The 15,368-nt window shown below is 38.3% G+C and overlaps 1 protein-coding gene across 1 annotated transcript; it reads right to left on the bottom strand.

The window, feature by feature from the left end:
• Nucleotides 1-3,250: 3,250 nt before the first annotated feature.
• On the bottom strand, nucleotides 3,251-14,800 carry CLUL1 (clusterin like 1; the record flags this gene model as incomplete). Its single annotated transcript, XM_082045542.1, has 7 exons — nucleotides 3,251-3,418; nucleotides 4,517-4,731; nucleotides 6,819-6,956; nucleotides 8,248-8,692; nucleotides 10,566-10,733; nucleotides 13,253-13,401; nucleotides 14,698-14,800. The coding sequence occupies 7 exons, from the start codon at nucleotides 14,798-14,800 to the stop codon at nucleotides 3,251-3,253; spliced, it is 1,386 nt and encodes a 461-aa protein (XP_081901668.1).
• Between the last annotated feature and the right edge of the window lie 568 nt (nucleotides 14,801-15,368).

The raw sequence follows: 15,368 nt of genomic DNA, 5'->3' as shown, positions 1-15,368 counted from the left end.
CAGCAGAGCTGTTCCAGCCCTCTGATCATTTTCATGGCCTCCTCTGGCCCCTCTTCAACAGGTCCATGTCTTTCCTGTACTGAGGGCCCCAGAGCTGGACACAGGATTCCAGGTGGGGTCTCACCAGAGCAGAGCAGAGGGGCAGAATCACCTCCCTCAACCTGCTGGCCACGCTGCTTTTGATGCTGCCCAAGATACGGTTTGCCTTCTGGGCTGCAAGCATGCTCCCAACGTGGTGTCCACTGGGAATTTTCTAGATGCACTCTCTACATTGGCCAAAACAAACTGACTTTTCTCTAAATATTTATTTGTTAATGTATCTTAGAAGTCAAGCGTTTTGTAAGAGTCACTTATCTCTCAGATAAAGTCTAAGTTTCTGACTACAAAATGCTGCCTCTCCTTACAGAAGGCAGGAATACTTATCTTTCCCACTAATTAAAACAATGAAGTGGCCTTTTACCTGTGCAGTTTTGTATACTTAGTTTGCGTGTATAGAAGTAAAGGTATGGTATAAATAGGGTATAGTTATTTTTCTATACTCTAAGATAGATGTTTTTGTACACTTCGAAATTAATACAATTTATTTAGCAGATGGAGTTGGAAATGGTGAATATTGCTGTAATATTGCTGTGTGCAAAAAAAATGCTTAGAAATGCCGGAGACAGCAAATGAAACTGAATCACCTAGAGCTCTGCTTCTAACTGAGAGATACATCAGTTCTTAACCATTATTATAATTTGCAAATACCACTGAAAGCTAATGTGTATAATTTAGGAAAAAACAAACATCTTTTCTGATAAAGGATTCCCTGTTAATTATGACTCCAGAGGCAAACTACAAGTAAGAAATGCCAGAGGCAGAAGACTTACTCATTACTGCATATTCAGAAAAGACATTTAATGTACATGATAAACATCAAAAGCAACTGGAAGAAGAAATGGAACATTTTCATTGGAAAATAATATGCTACATACATATGGAAATCTGCTTGATTCAGACTTAGCTGAATGTGCAACATCTGTAGGGACCAATCTTGAAAAGGCTTAAGAATGTACTTGAATTTAAGTATGCAAATGGGAATTATTTGTATACTTACAGCTGATTATTTCCTTAAATCTTTGCATAACGAGGGCCATAGCTGGTTGCTGGAGATTACCTCATTTACAACATAAATAACATATTATTTAAATAAATGAATATTAAAATGGATTTGGTTTTGAGTTAAAAGATTTCTACAGTGTTTGGTTGCTAGGTCATATGTCACAGTATTTACTAAGCAACTGTTTACTAAGCAAGTATTTACTATAGGCAACTATTTTAACCATAGTAATTTAACAGTTAGCTGTATGGTGAGTTTAGGGGTATTTCACCTAAGGAGTATATATTGGATTTCAGGAAGAAAGTTTTCACACATCTTCTTTCCTAGGATAAAAAAAAAAAAAAAGGTTAAACATTTTGGGTTTGGACTGAGAAAAAATATGTTAGAAAAATAAATATATGGCGAATGTATTGATGCCCTGCCAAGGAAACATACATGACATTAAAAAGACAGAAACAGATTTATTTTTCTCTTTTCCCCTTCTTACAGATATTTCCCTTTTCTTGTAGAGTTGTAGCTCTTTGCTTTTGTCACACTGTCATATCCCCTCAATCTGTTGTGCAAACAACATAAAACGGGATTGTGATTTGGAAATTAATGCCACGTTCCTCAGGTATGAAATGGCTACACAAGGTACATTTCCCAGGAAAATGAGACCAAGATTCAGGCTAAAAATTGTAATCAGACTAAGGAAATTAATATTGTTATCATTTGGCTTTGAAGATTAGTCTTGTATGATCTGAAAGACTATGTTTTGTGTCAATAACTGCATATAAATTACAGAGAATTTTGAAGAAAACCGGTGTTGATTATTTTATATGTTTATAAATATTAAAAATGTTTGTATTTTAAATATAATATACACATAATTTCACAAATATTACCTAAGCAAATTCCTGTTGAGGCTTATATTAATATATTCTGAGTAAATTCTACAGTCCACCTCAGCCTCTCTGGTGAAGGTAATTTCTTTCATCTGTTTAAAAATTGAGTCTGACCTCCAAAGAATAAGCAGAATCAGGCATGGGAACAGGCTTCCCAGGGAAGTGGCTGAGTCACCATCCCTGGAGGTGTTTAAAAGGTGTTTAGATAAGGTTCTTAGGGACATGGTTTAGTGCTAGAGTTAGGTTATGGTTGGACTCGATGATCCGAAATGATCCTATGATTCTGTGATTCAAATATAAAACGCTGACATTTTCTTCATCTTCTTTGTTAATGTTGAATCCTTTTTACGTACCTTCTGAGACTTCTGCATGCATTCAGGTCATACTTTACTTGCTGAGGATATCGGACACCCGTGACCTAAAGAGAAGCCATGTCCAAATCTACTGTGCCCTCAAAGACTGGGAGGACACTGCAGTGATTCATCTGTAGGTCTCACACCTCCTGTGGCTCTGGCCACTTGGGGAGCCAACTATGTGAGTCGGAAGCCACCTGAAACCAACCTCATGGGGTTAGAGAATATGAAGCATTGGTTTCCCCTGCCTCTTGGCCTGTTTCTTCTCTTCCCATCTGGACATTTCTTAAGCCTAAGGACAGGCCTCTGTGAGCCCTTCTACGAAAATGGTTACAAGTCCCTGAGAAGGATCCTTTTGTGCACATCAAGCTGCAGGCTCTGTTGACACTTCATGTGAGCAGAGAGCCGCTAATGGGAAAATGTTATGGTAAGACAGTTCTTTCAAGTCCTGCTGCTGATTCTACCTTTGTACTGCTTTATTGTAAAAAGTAATAAGGAGTATCCTCTTAAACACCACCTAAAATAAACAAAATATTGTATAGTGGTAATTCTGGTTCATTCTTGATTAATGAACACAAAGATGTGTTTTTTGATGCCGCTGTGGTTGTGAGGCAATTCTTTTCTGAAGGAACATTTATCATCACATTACCTCATCCCAGATGTTACTTAAAGATTGAGGGTTTCACAGTTAAATAAGTCTTTTAATATCATCATATCTGTGTTTCACAGGGCAGAACATTGAGCCTTTGTTTTTGTTTTCCATAATGCTTGTGTTTGTCTCTCAATCAATGTGTCATTTCTGAAGAGACAGTCTTGAATATACCATGACAGAATCCTCTTCCAACTAAAGTTTATTGAATACCTCTTATAAAAAATTGCATTCTCTATGAAAGGACAAAGAATGAACTTACTACTTAAAAATTCTGCTTATATAGTTGCAGTGCTTTCCCAGCTATGTATTCAATGAATTCAGCACTCTTTGGGTCTAAGTTGGGAGGAACTTTAATGGTGAAAGTAGGTGAAGTCAGAATATTCACATCTACCATGGTTTCATTTTTACCAGAGGGATCCCCAGGTAACACCTAGAAGAGAACAAATCAGTACTTCAGACTACTGCGTACTTTCAGTTTTGTTTATACCTACTGTGCCTAATGCCTTTAACAAGGAAAAAATAAATAGAAGAATATTTTAAACTTGGCTACTTTCTTTGAATTACTTTCTTCTGAAAAAGTAGTGGGTGTCTGAATTTATGCCAAAGTTTATTGTAGGTAGTGGGAAGAGCTGACATGGCACTGCAAGACCATATTAAAGAACTGCATGTTAATATTTATATCTATAAAGAGCTTCTGATCTCCTAATGAAAACTTGTTTGTGAGTCGTCCCACTAATTTTGAGATACAGGTTGTGAGATTGAAGTTATTCATTCCTGTGTGTTTTTCTAAGCTAGATGTAGTTCTGTAGAACTAAGGGCAGACTCAGTTGGGAAAGGGTTCTTAAATATTGCCTGTCCCCTTGCTCCTGATTTTGTGTTTTTTTGGTAGATTGCACAATCATTTTGCATAAATTTTTGTAGTAATAGTGGTACCTTGAATTTCTGAATTGGAAGGGAGAACAGGATTTGTCCCTTGCCCAGGAAAATAGATTGAATTTACCTTGGATATCTTATTGTGTGTGAAATACAGTTCATTATGATGTACTTATTGTAATATTGACAGATGCCATTAAAGATATGCAGCTTCCACTGCAATAACCTGCATAACATTTACCTTCTTTGAGCTCTAGGATATATAAGTACAGACATAGACATATAGCTGTATATTCAGTGATCTAATAAGGGTGTGTTACTGACTGGTACAGTGAAATTTATCTGGGAAGGGAATCTGAGGCCAGTCAAAGCTGCCAGTGACAATTTACTCTTATCAGTCAGTGACTCAGGTTAGCCTGTCAGCCATCCATCAGACTAAAAGGATTTAGAGGAAAATTGTTTCTAATCTCTGGAGTTCCATCTCATTGACAGATTATCAAGCACACATAAAATCAAGATGAGTAGGAACTTCGTGTTGTAAAAACCAAACATTACACATGTACAAACATCTGCAATCCCCAAGAGCATAAGCATGAGCAAAGCGTAGGTTGAAGACAGCACTGTGCAATAGTTTCCTTCAGTAGATAGCCCTTACCTTGACTATATTGAAAATGTTTTCTGGTCCGATGGTCATATTGGATAACTCAGACACCCACCCAAATCTTTCTTTCATTTTGTTCAACAAGTAGGAAGTGTCTTCTGTGTGACGCTGAACCACCTGGAGAATCTGCTCATACTGCTCCCCCGAGAGGTTAACCAGCTTAAAGGCTTCATCAAACTTTATATGCAGTTCGGGAACGTTTGGGCAATCTGTTAGAAAAGACAGCCAGCATGAAGCTTATAGGAAAAGAATATGTCTCATACTTCATCTTTTCTATCTGAAGTATGGAAAACTGTAAAAAAGTCTAACGAGGGGGCACGTTTTGGGTTGGTGTTTAAATAATGCTAAAAAAGCCCACCGGTAATTCTTGCTGACTTATTTTGGTAGATTTAGTTTAGGCCCAAAATGACTAAATGGATTAATTATCCTATATGTGATATTACAGTGACCTGCCAAGTACTTTAAGGTTTATATAATACATAGTGGCAGTAGATTTTCTGTTATGCTAAACAAGAACTGGTAGTTTTTTCATATAGCAACTTCTTGATCTCCTTATTATCTCACTATCATATTGTGTTATCAATCCATCCTGAGTATATAGGTTATTGCAAGAAAGCCTGTAATGTATGTTAGGATACCTGTTGAGTGTTAAGGCCTAATATTTATCTAACAATATCTAGACATTAACATGTGACTAGTATCATCTGCCATGAATTAAGAACCAAAGATTGCTGTTTTTTTCTTTACTAAAATAGGGACTTGAAACCGGAATATTATATTATTCCTATACAAAAATTACCGTGGTGCTGGTTTTGGCTGGGCTAGAGTTAATTTTCTCCACAGTAGCTAGTATGGGGCTATGTTCTGGATTTGTACTGAAACAGTGTTGATAATACAGGAACATTTTCATTATGGCTCAGCAGTGCTCACACTTTTCTGCTTCTCACCCCAGCCCACCAGTGAGCAGGCTGGGGATGCACAAGAAGTTGGGAGGGGACACAGCTGAGACAACGGACCCCAACTGACCAAAGAGATATTCCACACCATATGATGTCATGCTCAGCGTGTAAAGATGGGGGAAGAAGAAGGAAGGGAGGGATGTTTACAGTGATGGCGTTTGTCTTCCCAAGTCACTGTTACACGTGATGGAGCCCAGCTTTCCTGGGGATGGCTGAACACCCACCTGCCAGTGGGAAGTGGGGAATTAATTCCTTGTGTTGCTTTGCTTGTGTGTGTGGCTTTTGCTTTACTTATTAAACTGTTTTCATCTCAAACAGTGAGTTTTATCACTTTTACTCTTCTGATTCTCTCCCCTCTCCCACTGGGGTGGGGGTGCAGGGAGGGGTGAGCGAGTGGCTGTGTGGTGCTTAGTTGCTGACCGGCATCACACCATGACAATCACAGACAAATTCAATTTATTCTCTGTTAAACAGGACTGTTAAGGGACACCCTTAGGCTGATAGTATGATAGTACAGTAACCACAGATACAAATTGGTACAAAAAGATATTTTTAGTGAGATGGAAGTTGTCCAATATTCCTTTCAAAACATGTAATTGAATCATTAATATTTGCTACACTGGAGATACTCTGAAGACATTTTGTTTTAAGCATGTTCTGTGGCTGTTAATACCTAAATAATTCTGGAAATAGAGATGTATTATGCTGCAGCAGAAGTCCTGAGAGCAGTTCTAGGTGACAGACACAGTCTGATTTTTTTCCAGGTGCCCGTGGAGAATGCATGCCAGAGCTTTGCCATCCCTTTACATACTGACAGGCACTCCCCTTTTTGTCCTTCACACCAGCCCAGTTTGCTGACATGGTTCAAGAAAGAATAATTACAGGCTCTTCAGCACTTGCTTTCCTGGTGAGAAGCTGAATGCTACCTGATGTTACCTCTGGTTGTCTGCAGGAGAAGCAAGTCTTCAGCTTCTTGCTTTCTGCTCAACACTTCTGCACCCAGGCAGGGCCGATTACTGCCTGGCCTCTTGCTACTCTTTTGCATAGCAACTCTGACAAAATATATAGGTATTTTTGTCACAGAGTGTAAAACTTCTCTTTGGACCTCCAGCAGCATGTTAACAACTGAGTTATACTGACACTCTGTGGAGATAGTGGGGAAAGGTAACTGAAGTCTGGAACGAGGAATAGTGTTTGTGTCCGTAGTTACAATAAAATCTCGGTGACTGAATGTTAATTCCAAAGGTATGGAAACAGCACAGTAGAAAATGACAGCCTCGAAGTCTACAAACCAGTGATCAATGCATACAGAAAAGAAATGGAAAATAGCTATTTACCACGCAAAAGGTTGTCTTGACATTTCTGACATCTCACGTGAAACTGTGGGCATCCAGAGGAGTTCTCCTCAAGCTCCCTGCAGAGAGGCCTCCGGTGCTCTGACACAATTTTTGAGAACATGCCACTTCGCTCAGGATCTAAAATGAAGTCACAGTATTTTTAGACTTAGGGTCTTGATAAGTATAAGTTTGTTACCTGCTCTGTGTGTTATAATATAATTTCTTGCTCTAAATCTATCTGGCATAAATCCCTTCCTCCTGCTCCGCTCTCTCCCGCCCCCCCCCAACAAACAAACAAACAAACAAACAAACAAACAAACAAACAAAACATTGAAAAGTAGAAGTCAGAAGAAGATACAAATTATATTTTCTTTCAATTAATTCATGCCACTGTAGCATACTCCCATATAAAGGCATAGTAGAATATTCCCCACTAATCGCCAAACAATTGCTAATATTATTACACATTATTTCTACAACATGCGAGTTCTGACAAGATCTTTTTAACCGTTAAAAGTCAAGGTGTTTTGTAATCATGTACAGCTAGATGAAAGCACAGTACCAAAGCTTATTTCTGGGGTAACATGGGTCATGATACAGGAAAAATTTAAAATGCTGTTGTAGAATCACTGAACTTTGTATTTCTTGATGACCATATAATGGTTATGGCATGTGCCCATCAAAGTAATGGAATGTGCTTAGTGCCCTTACAGATGGGCACCAGGGTGTGTTTGTGTTATGCTTATTTTTCTATTTGCACTAGTAAGATAGGAAGGATAGGACTTATTTGTATTCTGAAAGCTGACTGTGTTTTTTTTCCTCCATTGAGATTTATCACCTGAAACCACCATTATGGCCAGAATTTTTCTAATCGCTGGAAAACCAAGTGGCTGGTTTGTGTTTGATTGGCACCCTGCATTTCTGCAGAAGCCTGGAACAGGCCTTGCAGCTGTCTGTTTGAGCTTAATGTCATTGGGCAAGGGCAGGGATATGCCTTGACATCTCACAGAATTACCCTAATTTTTTAGAATTGGTGACATGTCAATATGACATGATACTAATCATATCCTGACAAATGCTGAGATCAGACCTGTCAGCCAGCCTGATAAAAACCTGCATCTGTCATGAATTCAAAAGCTCCTGAGGAACTCCTGAAAATGCTTTGAGGATTGCTATGAAAATCAGGCTGTGTAGGACCTTTAAGTCCCCCTGTGACATTTCTTTGAGATTTCTAGGTGATTTTAACCTTTTAATTTAACCAGTAAACTTATCCTTGACCCATGCCTGTATAACCAAAAAAAGCCTCTAGATCTTTTGTACCAAATCTCACACTAACATACCGCAAACTGGATCATTAACCATAGTTTAGCAATCCCAAGGGGGCTGATGTCATTGACAGCACAGTCGATTTTTATTTTCTAACACTTGCCTTTGGTTTGTTCCGGCACATCTCTTCTATTATTTCTATATTCATCAAATACTTCAGTAATGACCTCACTGACACCTTCAAACACCGTCTTACTGAAATCAAAAACTATCTGTAAAAAGCCAGGTATACCCCAGCCTTTCTGTGAGCCGTTGTTTCTGGTGGTGTCCTCAGGTAAAGCTGCCATGCTGGGAGACTCATTCAAGTCCAGATCAGACATGAAATAAGCCTGAAAAGACTGGTCAAATTCTTTTTGCATCTGCTTGAAAAAAATGAAACTTCTGTCAAATATTGAGCCCATGTCAGATAACAGTTGGCTAAATAAATCTTCCATTTTTACTAGCTGGGTATCCTCTTTCTGAGGCTTTTCGTTAAAGTGGATGTCTTTTCCTTGATCCTCATGAAAAGTAAAAATGAGTGGAGGTATTTTCCTCAAAAAATTTTCAACCTGTGTATAAGAAAGAGATAAGTCAGCTGCCTGATGAGTTATCAGTTTTTCATCTCTCAGGAAAGTAGCTCTAATTTTTTTATTTCAAATACCCGTAGAAACAATACACTCTTAGTAACTGCAATCACGGCATATTGTCCAAAATAATTTAAGACACTAGAGTCTAAAGAGTGAAAGTACATCCAGTCTAAATCATTAGCTCCAAAAGAGATCTGGAGTAAAAGTGTTGCCAGTTGGCCTTCAGTCTGTGGAGGCTCAAAGGTAGTATTGGTGTTTAGGTTTCTTCCAACAACTGGACTTTATCTTGGAAACATTTCTGTGGTACTTATGTGCAACGTAGGGAACAGGAGGCAATTGTTCTCTCTGTGACCTGCCCTCTCTCACCAATGGCCAAGTCCTTATGTCCTTGTGCAAACTGAAACCCATTGCAATCACTGAAGCAGTGGCTCCACGTCCATGGTTTGATGGTGGAAGAGACCGAGTGCTGGCTTTGCTTTGCCGAGTTCCCAGTCCCTGGCCTCATCAACTGTTTCCCTGCTCTGTACGTTAATGCTCTACCTTTGTCTGAGCAGATGCAGTGTTTTGTGGAGGGACACTTCGTGGCGTAGAAAACTGGTAAGGTTTAAGAAGCATTCTGCCAAACACACCCACATACATATACATATTTTTTTAAATTCAGATCAGCTTCTTGGCCTAATCAATAGCACAGCTCAGAAGAAAGATGCATTGGGAATGGCACTGCAGAGACAGCCAAAGCCAGTACTGCCCCTGCTGCTTCTGTGCCACCGGCACAGCTATCATCTTTGTCCCCTTTTTTTAAAAAAGATTCATGTCACAACATGTTTCTCACCTCAAATGCTTAAAAAAAACCCCATATAGATCACTGAGGAAGTTACCAAGAGGGTTAGAGATAGTGTCAATGCAGTATATAACTTTTACTGCCATTATTTCAACCTGGCATCCACAGACTTCTCAAAGTCCAAGAGGTGCACTTGAGATATCCAATAGTCAAACTTCAAAAGCCAATAGTCTTAATATCTTCCACATTTATACCTGAGTAATTTTAAGAATATGCACAAATGTTAAACACCTTTGCTCTAAAGCTTGTAACTTCTGACACACACCATGTTTCATTTTTAAGTTATCATATTTTTCAGTGCCTAGGGATGTGAAAGCTAGGTAATCTGGCTAGAATTTCAGTAGCAGTAATTGGGCAGTTTTGGTTTTTAAGCTGTACTTAAAGCATATGCTCAAATAAAAAAAGTTATTACAATTTTGTTAAATCTTGTAATAATAATGTACCAGCCAGGAAAGCATATTTTCTTTCTGGTAGAATTAGGGAATCTCCTTTGCTGACAGTCTCCTCTGTTAAACAGTTAAGCATTTTAAAGCTATTTTGTTACTTAAAGAATATATCAAAATAAGCATGGGAAAGAATGATGTTGCATAAGTAGGTGATTTTTTTTTTCCCCATGAAATTTTACTGACTATATCTACACTTTCAACTCTCCTATTTTCAAAGGGACCATAAGAATCTATGTGGTATTTTTCACAAACAGTTATTGAACATCTTAATGCAAATTTTACTGTGAGAGAAAACACTGTGTATCTGGAGTGATTCCGCTGGAGTCAGGAGAATAATCAATGTTGATGGAGTCACGCCAGGGTGCAACTCATTTTGGCTCAGCGTTCAATGAATCTAACTGCATGTAATCTCTGTCATGTAACTGCACATTTCCACACCCTCCAAATCAAATTAATTTTAGTAACCTGATACAACTGGCAGAGCTGGTATTCAGAATATAAGATGTGCTGTTTCTAACACTGTTAGGTGAATTCAGGAGCATTTCCCAGATACAAAATTTCTTCCTACCTTTCTTCTAAATGTTGACAAACCACGTTTGCAAGTTGTATAAAATCTCATGCAGTTGCTTTCTAAACAAGATTCACATTCATCCCATGAATTTTTCAAGGATACTTGACATTGTCTTTCTTCTTCTTCTAATCTTTCCTTTACTTCATCCATAAGTCGCAAGGCTTGCTAAGTAAGAAAAAAGATTCAGCTGAGGGAAATTTTCAGATTAATATATGAAATGCTTATACCAGTGTTGATTGCTCATTTTGGGTATCTATGGCTCATTTTTTTGCTAATTCCTAACCATTAGGGTAGGTTATCTTCTTGGCTGCAGTCACATATGGAGGGAACTGAAAAACTTTTTTCCTATAGGGTTTTCTAATGACGTTCTCTCAGAGGGCAGAGCCTACAAAACCAGACAGATCTCTAAAGTCTACCTGGATCTTTGAGGTTATGAAAAAAATCACACATCTTTCTGTGCAAGATGCATTCAACCTCTCACAGGGTCATGTGCTCAACTCAGATATTTTTTCTCCATATTGTATCTGCAGCATTCATCTGTTCCACAAATAGCCTTTTTGTTGCTTTGCTCTGTTCTTTCATGAGGCTAGGTCCTTGTCATACATAAATTCTTTCTCAGTGCAGAAATATGTAAAACTATAGCATTCGCCCTAGCTGGGATTGTACTAATCAAAAGCCTGCTCTTCTGGAAGTGTGAGGCATTCCTTTTATACTGAAGGGAAATAAGATGCATTTTACAATGCTGCTTCTATTTACTGCATCATTCTTCATCAGGTAGAGCACAGAGCTGAGCAGATCAGAAGCAGCATTTTAGAATAGGCTTGGCAGTGGAAAGACAGGCAGATTGTACATCATGAATTTCTTTCTGCAAGTACAAGAAATGTTAACAGTTTAGGTTTCCAAACAGTGTTCCAGGTTGTTCCTAAGTATGACAGAAACCTTTTTAAGTGGTCACTTTTAATTTTTTCTGGCAGTGTTTTAATAGGGAAAAGGCTCACAAAAGCTTCTGTCAGAATGTGCTTAGTAGAGACAGTAACTGTGGTATTCATAGCCTAATTATTTTCTGATCTTTCTTATATATTTATTCACTATTTTATGAACTCTTGCTGTGGATGTGAGTTCTGTGTAAATGAAATCATCCAGTAAGAACTAACAACAGCGTAGAGAATGGGAGTGTACTGGTGTTCCTAAAGATGTTAGAAAGCTGTCAGGTACTTTTTGACTTGCTGATATGAATAGTTTAAATTAACTACCAGATGTTGGGCCAAGAAGGAATTTTCTTTCAAGTTCACCAAAAGCAATAGCTAGGATCTTTGTATTTTTTAAAAAATATACAGTAATCTCTGTTTCTCAGGATGATCTGAGCACATGGCTCTAAGTGTAGGCATTGTGCTAGGACACTGGAAATTCTCCTGATCCCCTGTACTTTCTCTATTATAATTTGTGGCTTTGATATTTTTCTGAAAGTCTGGAGTTTGCAAAGCAAGCTGGTAAACATCTTGCATCCTGAGGTGTATAAAGACATGTGAGGCAGAGATGCTGGAGCTCCTGCATGAAACACCTTTAGACAGTTGCTTGCAGTTGCCTTGGTCTGAATTCAGTGAAGCAGGAGATTTTGAGAAATGAGCAGTAAGTTCCATACTTTATTCAACACATTGCTGTTGCAGCAGCTCTGACTTCTGGATGTTAAAAGACTCTAATTGTCTCTCCAAAGTAATGTTTGAGTCTGCATACAGCATTTAATGTCTCCTTTTACTGCAGAAAGAACTTCTCTATTTCTACATGATGGTCACCATCAGCTTGACTGTGCCGAGGCTGCTGCTGGTTACCTCCCAATTGCAGAATAAAATGTAAGAACTCAAATCTCAAGGAAGGTGGTGTCAGATGACATGTTTTACCTTACATCTAGAATGGGCTGAGAGAAGGTAACTTGCTAACTTGTGGTAACTCAGCTGTATTTTCTCCAGTGCTCTCTCTTTTATTTTCATTTTAGAAATAGCTTAGGCATTCAGCCACAAGGAAAAATTAACAAGATGTCACTTGGTTAGAAAGCTGTATTTCTAAGGAAATATGGAAACTTTTCACCTCTAGCTTTTTAAAGAAGCACGTAATCTGGAAGAGGCACCAGTGAGGCAGGCGGTGCTCTTCCTTATTCCAGCGCAGTCTGAAAGCTTCACGCAGGGGTGAAGCCTCAGTCTGCCAGGGCCCTGCCAGCAGGCAAGCTCTTTCTTAAGAAATCGGCAAATATAAACTAATGTTTTAAATTCTTCTGAAATGTGAACATCCAGGTTACTCATAGCCTAAGAAAGGATGTCTGTTGGGCCAGCTCCAGGAAACAGGCAGTGAGAACCTGGATAGAGGTTCCATGAGAGTTTTCTTCCACTAGTGAGAGAAAGGAACAGAAGCAAAAATTTCCTATTGGTCCTGGCTTTGCTATGTGACCACATAAAGAGACATATGCTGCTCAGAGTGTACATACAATGTGGTTTACATTCTTCTCAGAAAAGGGGAGACACCAAGGGATCCCTTCTGGTTTACTGATTGGGCTAAGCACAATGGCATGCCATACCACTTCCAGGAGGAAGGCTAAATACATGTACAATCTGTCTCATCTTTGATTTAAAATATCAACAACTTAACAAAAACACAGACAAAAAAAAGAACAACAGATGCACTTTAATTACCTGTTTTTCTTCACTGCTCTTCTTCAAGGTCTTCATCAGATCTATGTGCTTATCTTCATTTTTTTCCATCATAATTTTCATCTGCTTAATACCAATCAAAGCTTTCTTTACTTCTTCATCTACATACTTCTCTCCAACCTCAGACAATACTAGAAAAAGTCAAATTACACAGTGACTTAATCAGACTTTAACACTAGCAGAAACTGTCATGCACTGACGACGAAGAAGAATGAAACAGCTGTATCTTTTCTTACGGTTGTACAGCCAAAGTCTTGGGTTAGTGAAGACTGAGATAATTTTCATCAGATAAGAATCTGGCCCACAGCCTTTGCTAGTGATCAACTGTGTGGAATTCAAGGTATATACCTAGCTATCCTACTTCTGATCACTGAATCTCTGAATAGTTGAGTCCAAGCCTCCTGCTCAAAGCAGGGTCAACTAGAGCAGGTTGCTTGGGACCTCATCCTGAGTTTTTGGTATCTCCAAGGATTATTTATATTTTTCCTAATGACGTAACTTATATATTTATCTTTGATCTGAAACCACGCTGTGACAACTTCCCTTTATGTTTTGAAAATGAGGATTACAGGTGCCTTCAACACACTTTCCTAAAAATACATTCTCCAGACTTCCTGTGAAGTAATGACCATAGTTTTGGTATTTTGTGTTTTGATGACAGCCCAGGTTGGCCCACAAGTTGTACCTTGAAGCTCTGCATGATTACCTATCCTTTATCTGTATTTGTTGCCTTTGCAGAAATAACCTGAGTATCACTGGAACTATAAAAAGTAAAGAACACATCACTCTGAGACTTCCAAAAACACAAGTCAGTCATTTCTTCCTTTACATCCTTCTTCCCCTCCCCAAACTTTGTTGTTGTTGTTGTTGTTGTTATTCTTACAGCAATATTATTCATGTAGACTGACACAAAGGAATATTTCATGGCTGATTCTCTTGGGATTCCTGTCCACAAAATAAAACCATGCTTAAAAGTATCTGCAGAATAGCTATTTTTTTCTAAATTATTTAATTTCAATTATTTGTAATAGCCATCTTTTCCAGCAAAGCATATACTTGTAGAATAAACATTTTCAAAGATTATTTAAACAAATAAAATAATTCAAAATCTGTTGGACTGAATTTTGGGTTCAGTTTATATCCTAATGATCTATGAGGGACCAAAGAACTTATGAAAAAGCTGTAAATAATTTTTTTGCAAGGGGATACTTATCTGCTGATCCCTTTACTTTCTCATCTCAGTTGTTCTTATCTCTCCATTGTGCATGTGTGGCTGCATGTAGTCAGCTATATGGTGGTTTCTAAGCTCCATACATGAAAGCAAATCCTCTTGATGCCAGCGAGTATGGAAGTCAAAATGCACCAGGAGACTGGAGACCTGGGCTGAGGGGCTTCTAGCACACCCCTGGGAGCAAAAACATACGTACGCTTCAGGTTTTCCCGGAGATTCATTTCCTCCTGCCTTGTCGGTGCACACTGATGACCCTTCAGCCATAGCACGTACATTATAAATAACCAAGAGGACTTCATGTTGTTTCTGTTAAAGAAGCAGGATGGTGCAGTTAAATGTAAGCATCTTCATGGTGCTCAGATGCCTAGGTGTAATGTTTAGTAAGTATTATACAAGCCCTATTAGTTTTGATACTAACTGCGGTTCCTGAGATCTTTAATATGCACTTAAATGCTACTGTTAATGAAAACACGTGAGTAAGAAGCCTGACCTCATTTGCAGTTATCTGTTCAGGCTAAATTAATTCCACTGAATTTGCACGGTGGTGTAACAGAATCAGGACATATATATATATACACACATATATACATAAAACTGGAAGCTTATTATATAGTTTGTCTGTCTTTTCTACCTTGTGAAACACAGTAGCTACTTATATCCTACTATGTTCTTAGTTCATATTATAAATGCATCCATGCTAAACATTATTGCCAAATTTTAAAAGGGAGATTTCTAGAATGTTCTTCGCTTTCTTGTCTCCAAACATGCAATTCCTTTCATTGTAATTCAGGGTAGTACTTAAAACAGCAGACACAATAATAGGTGTTCCAATAAATTGGCAATTCGATCGGTTTTGTAAACAAGCAC

This window comes from Streptopelia decaocto (genome assembly GCF_964273445.1).
Source record: "Streptopelia decaocto genome assembly, chromosome: 2".
In the NCBI taxonomy this organism is placed as follows: domain Eukaryota; kingdom Metazoa; phylum Chordata; class Aves; order Columbiformes; family Columbidae; genus Streptopelia; species Streptopelia decaocto.
This window is presented reverse-complemented; position numbering and strand designations above follow the sequence as displayed.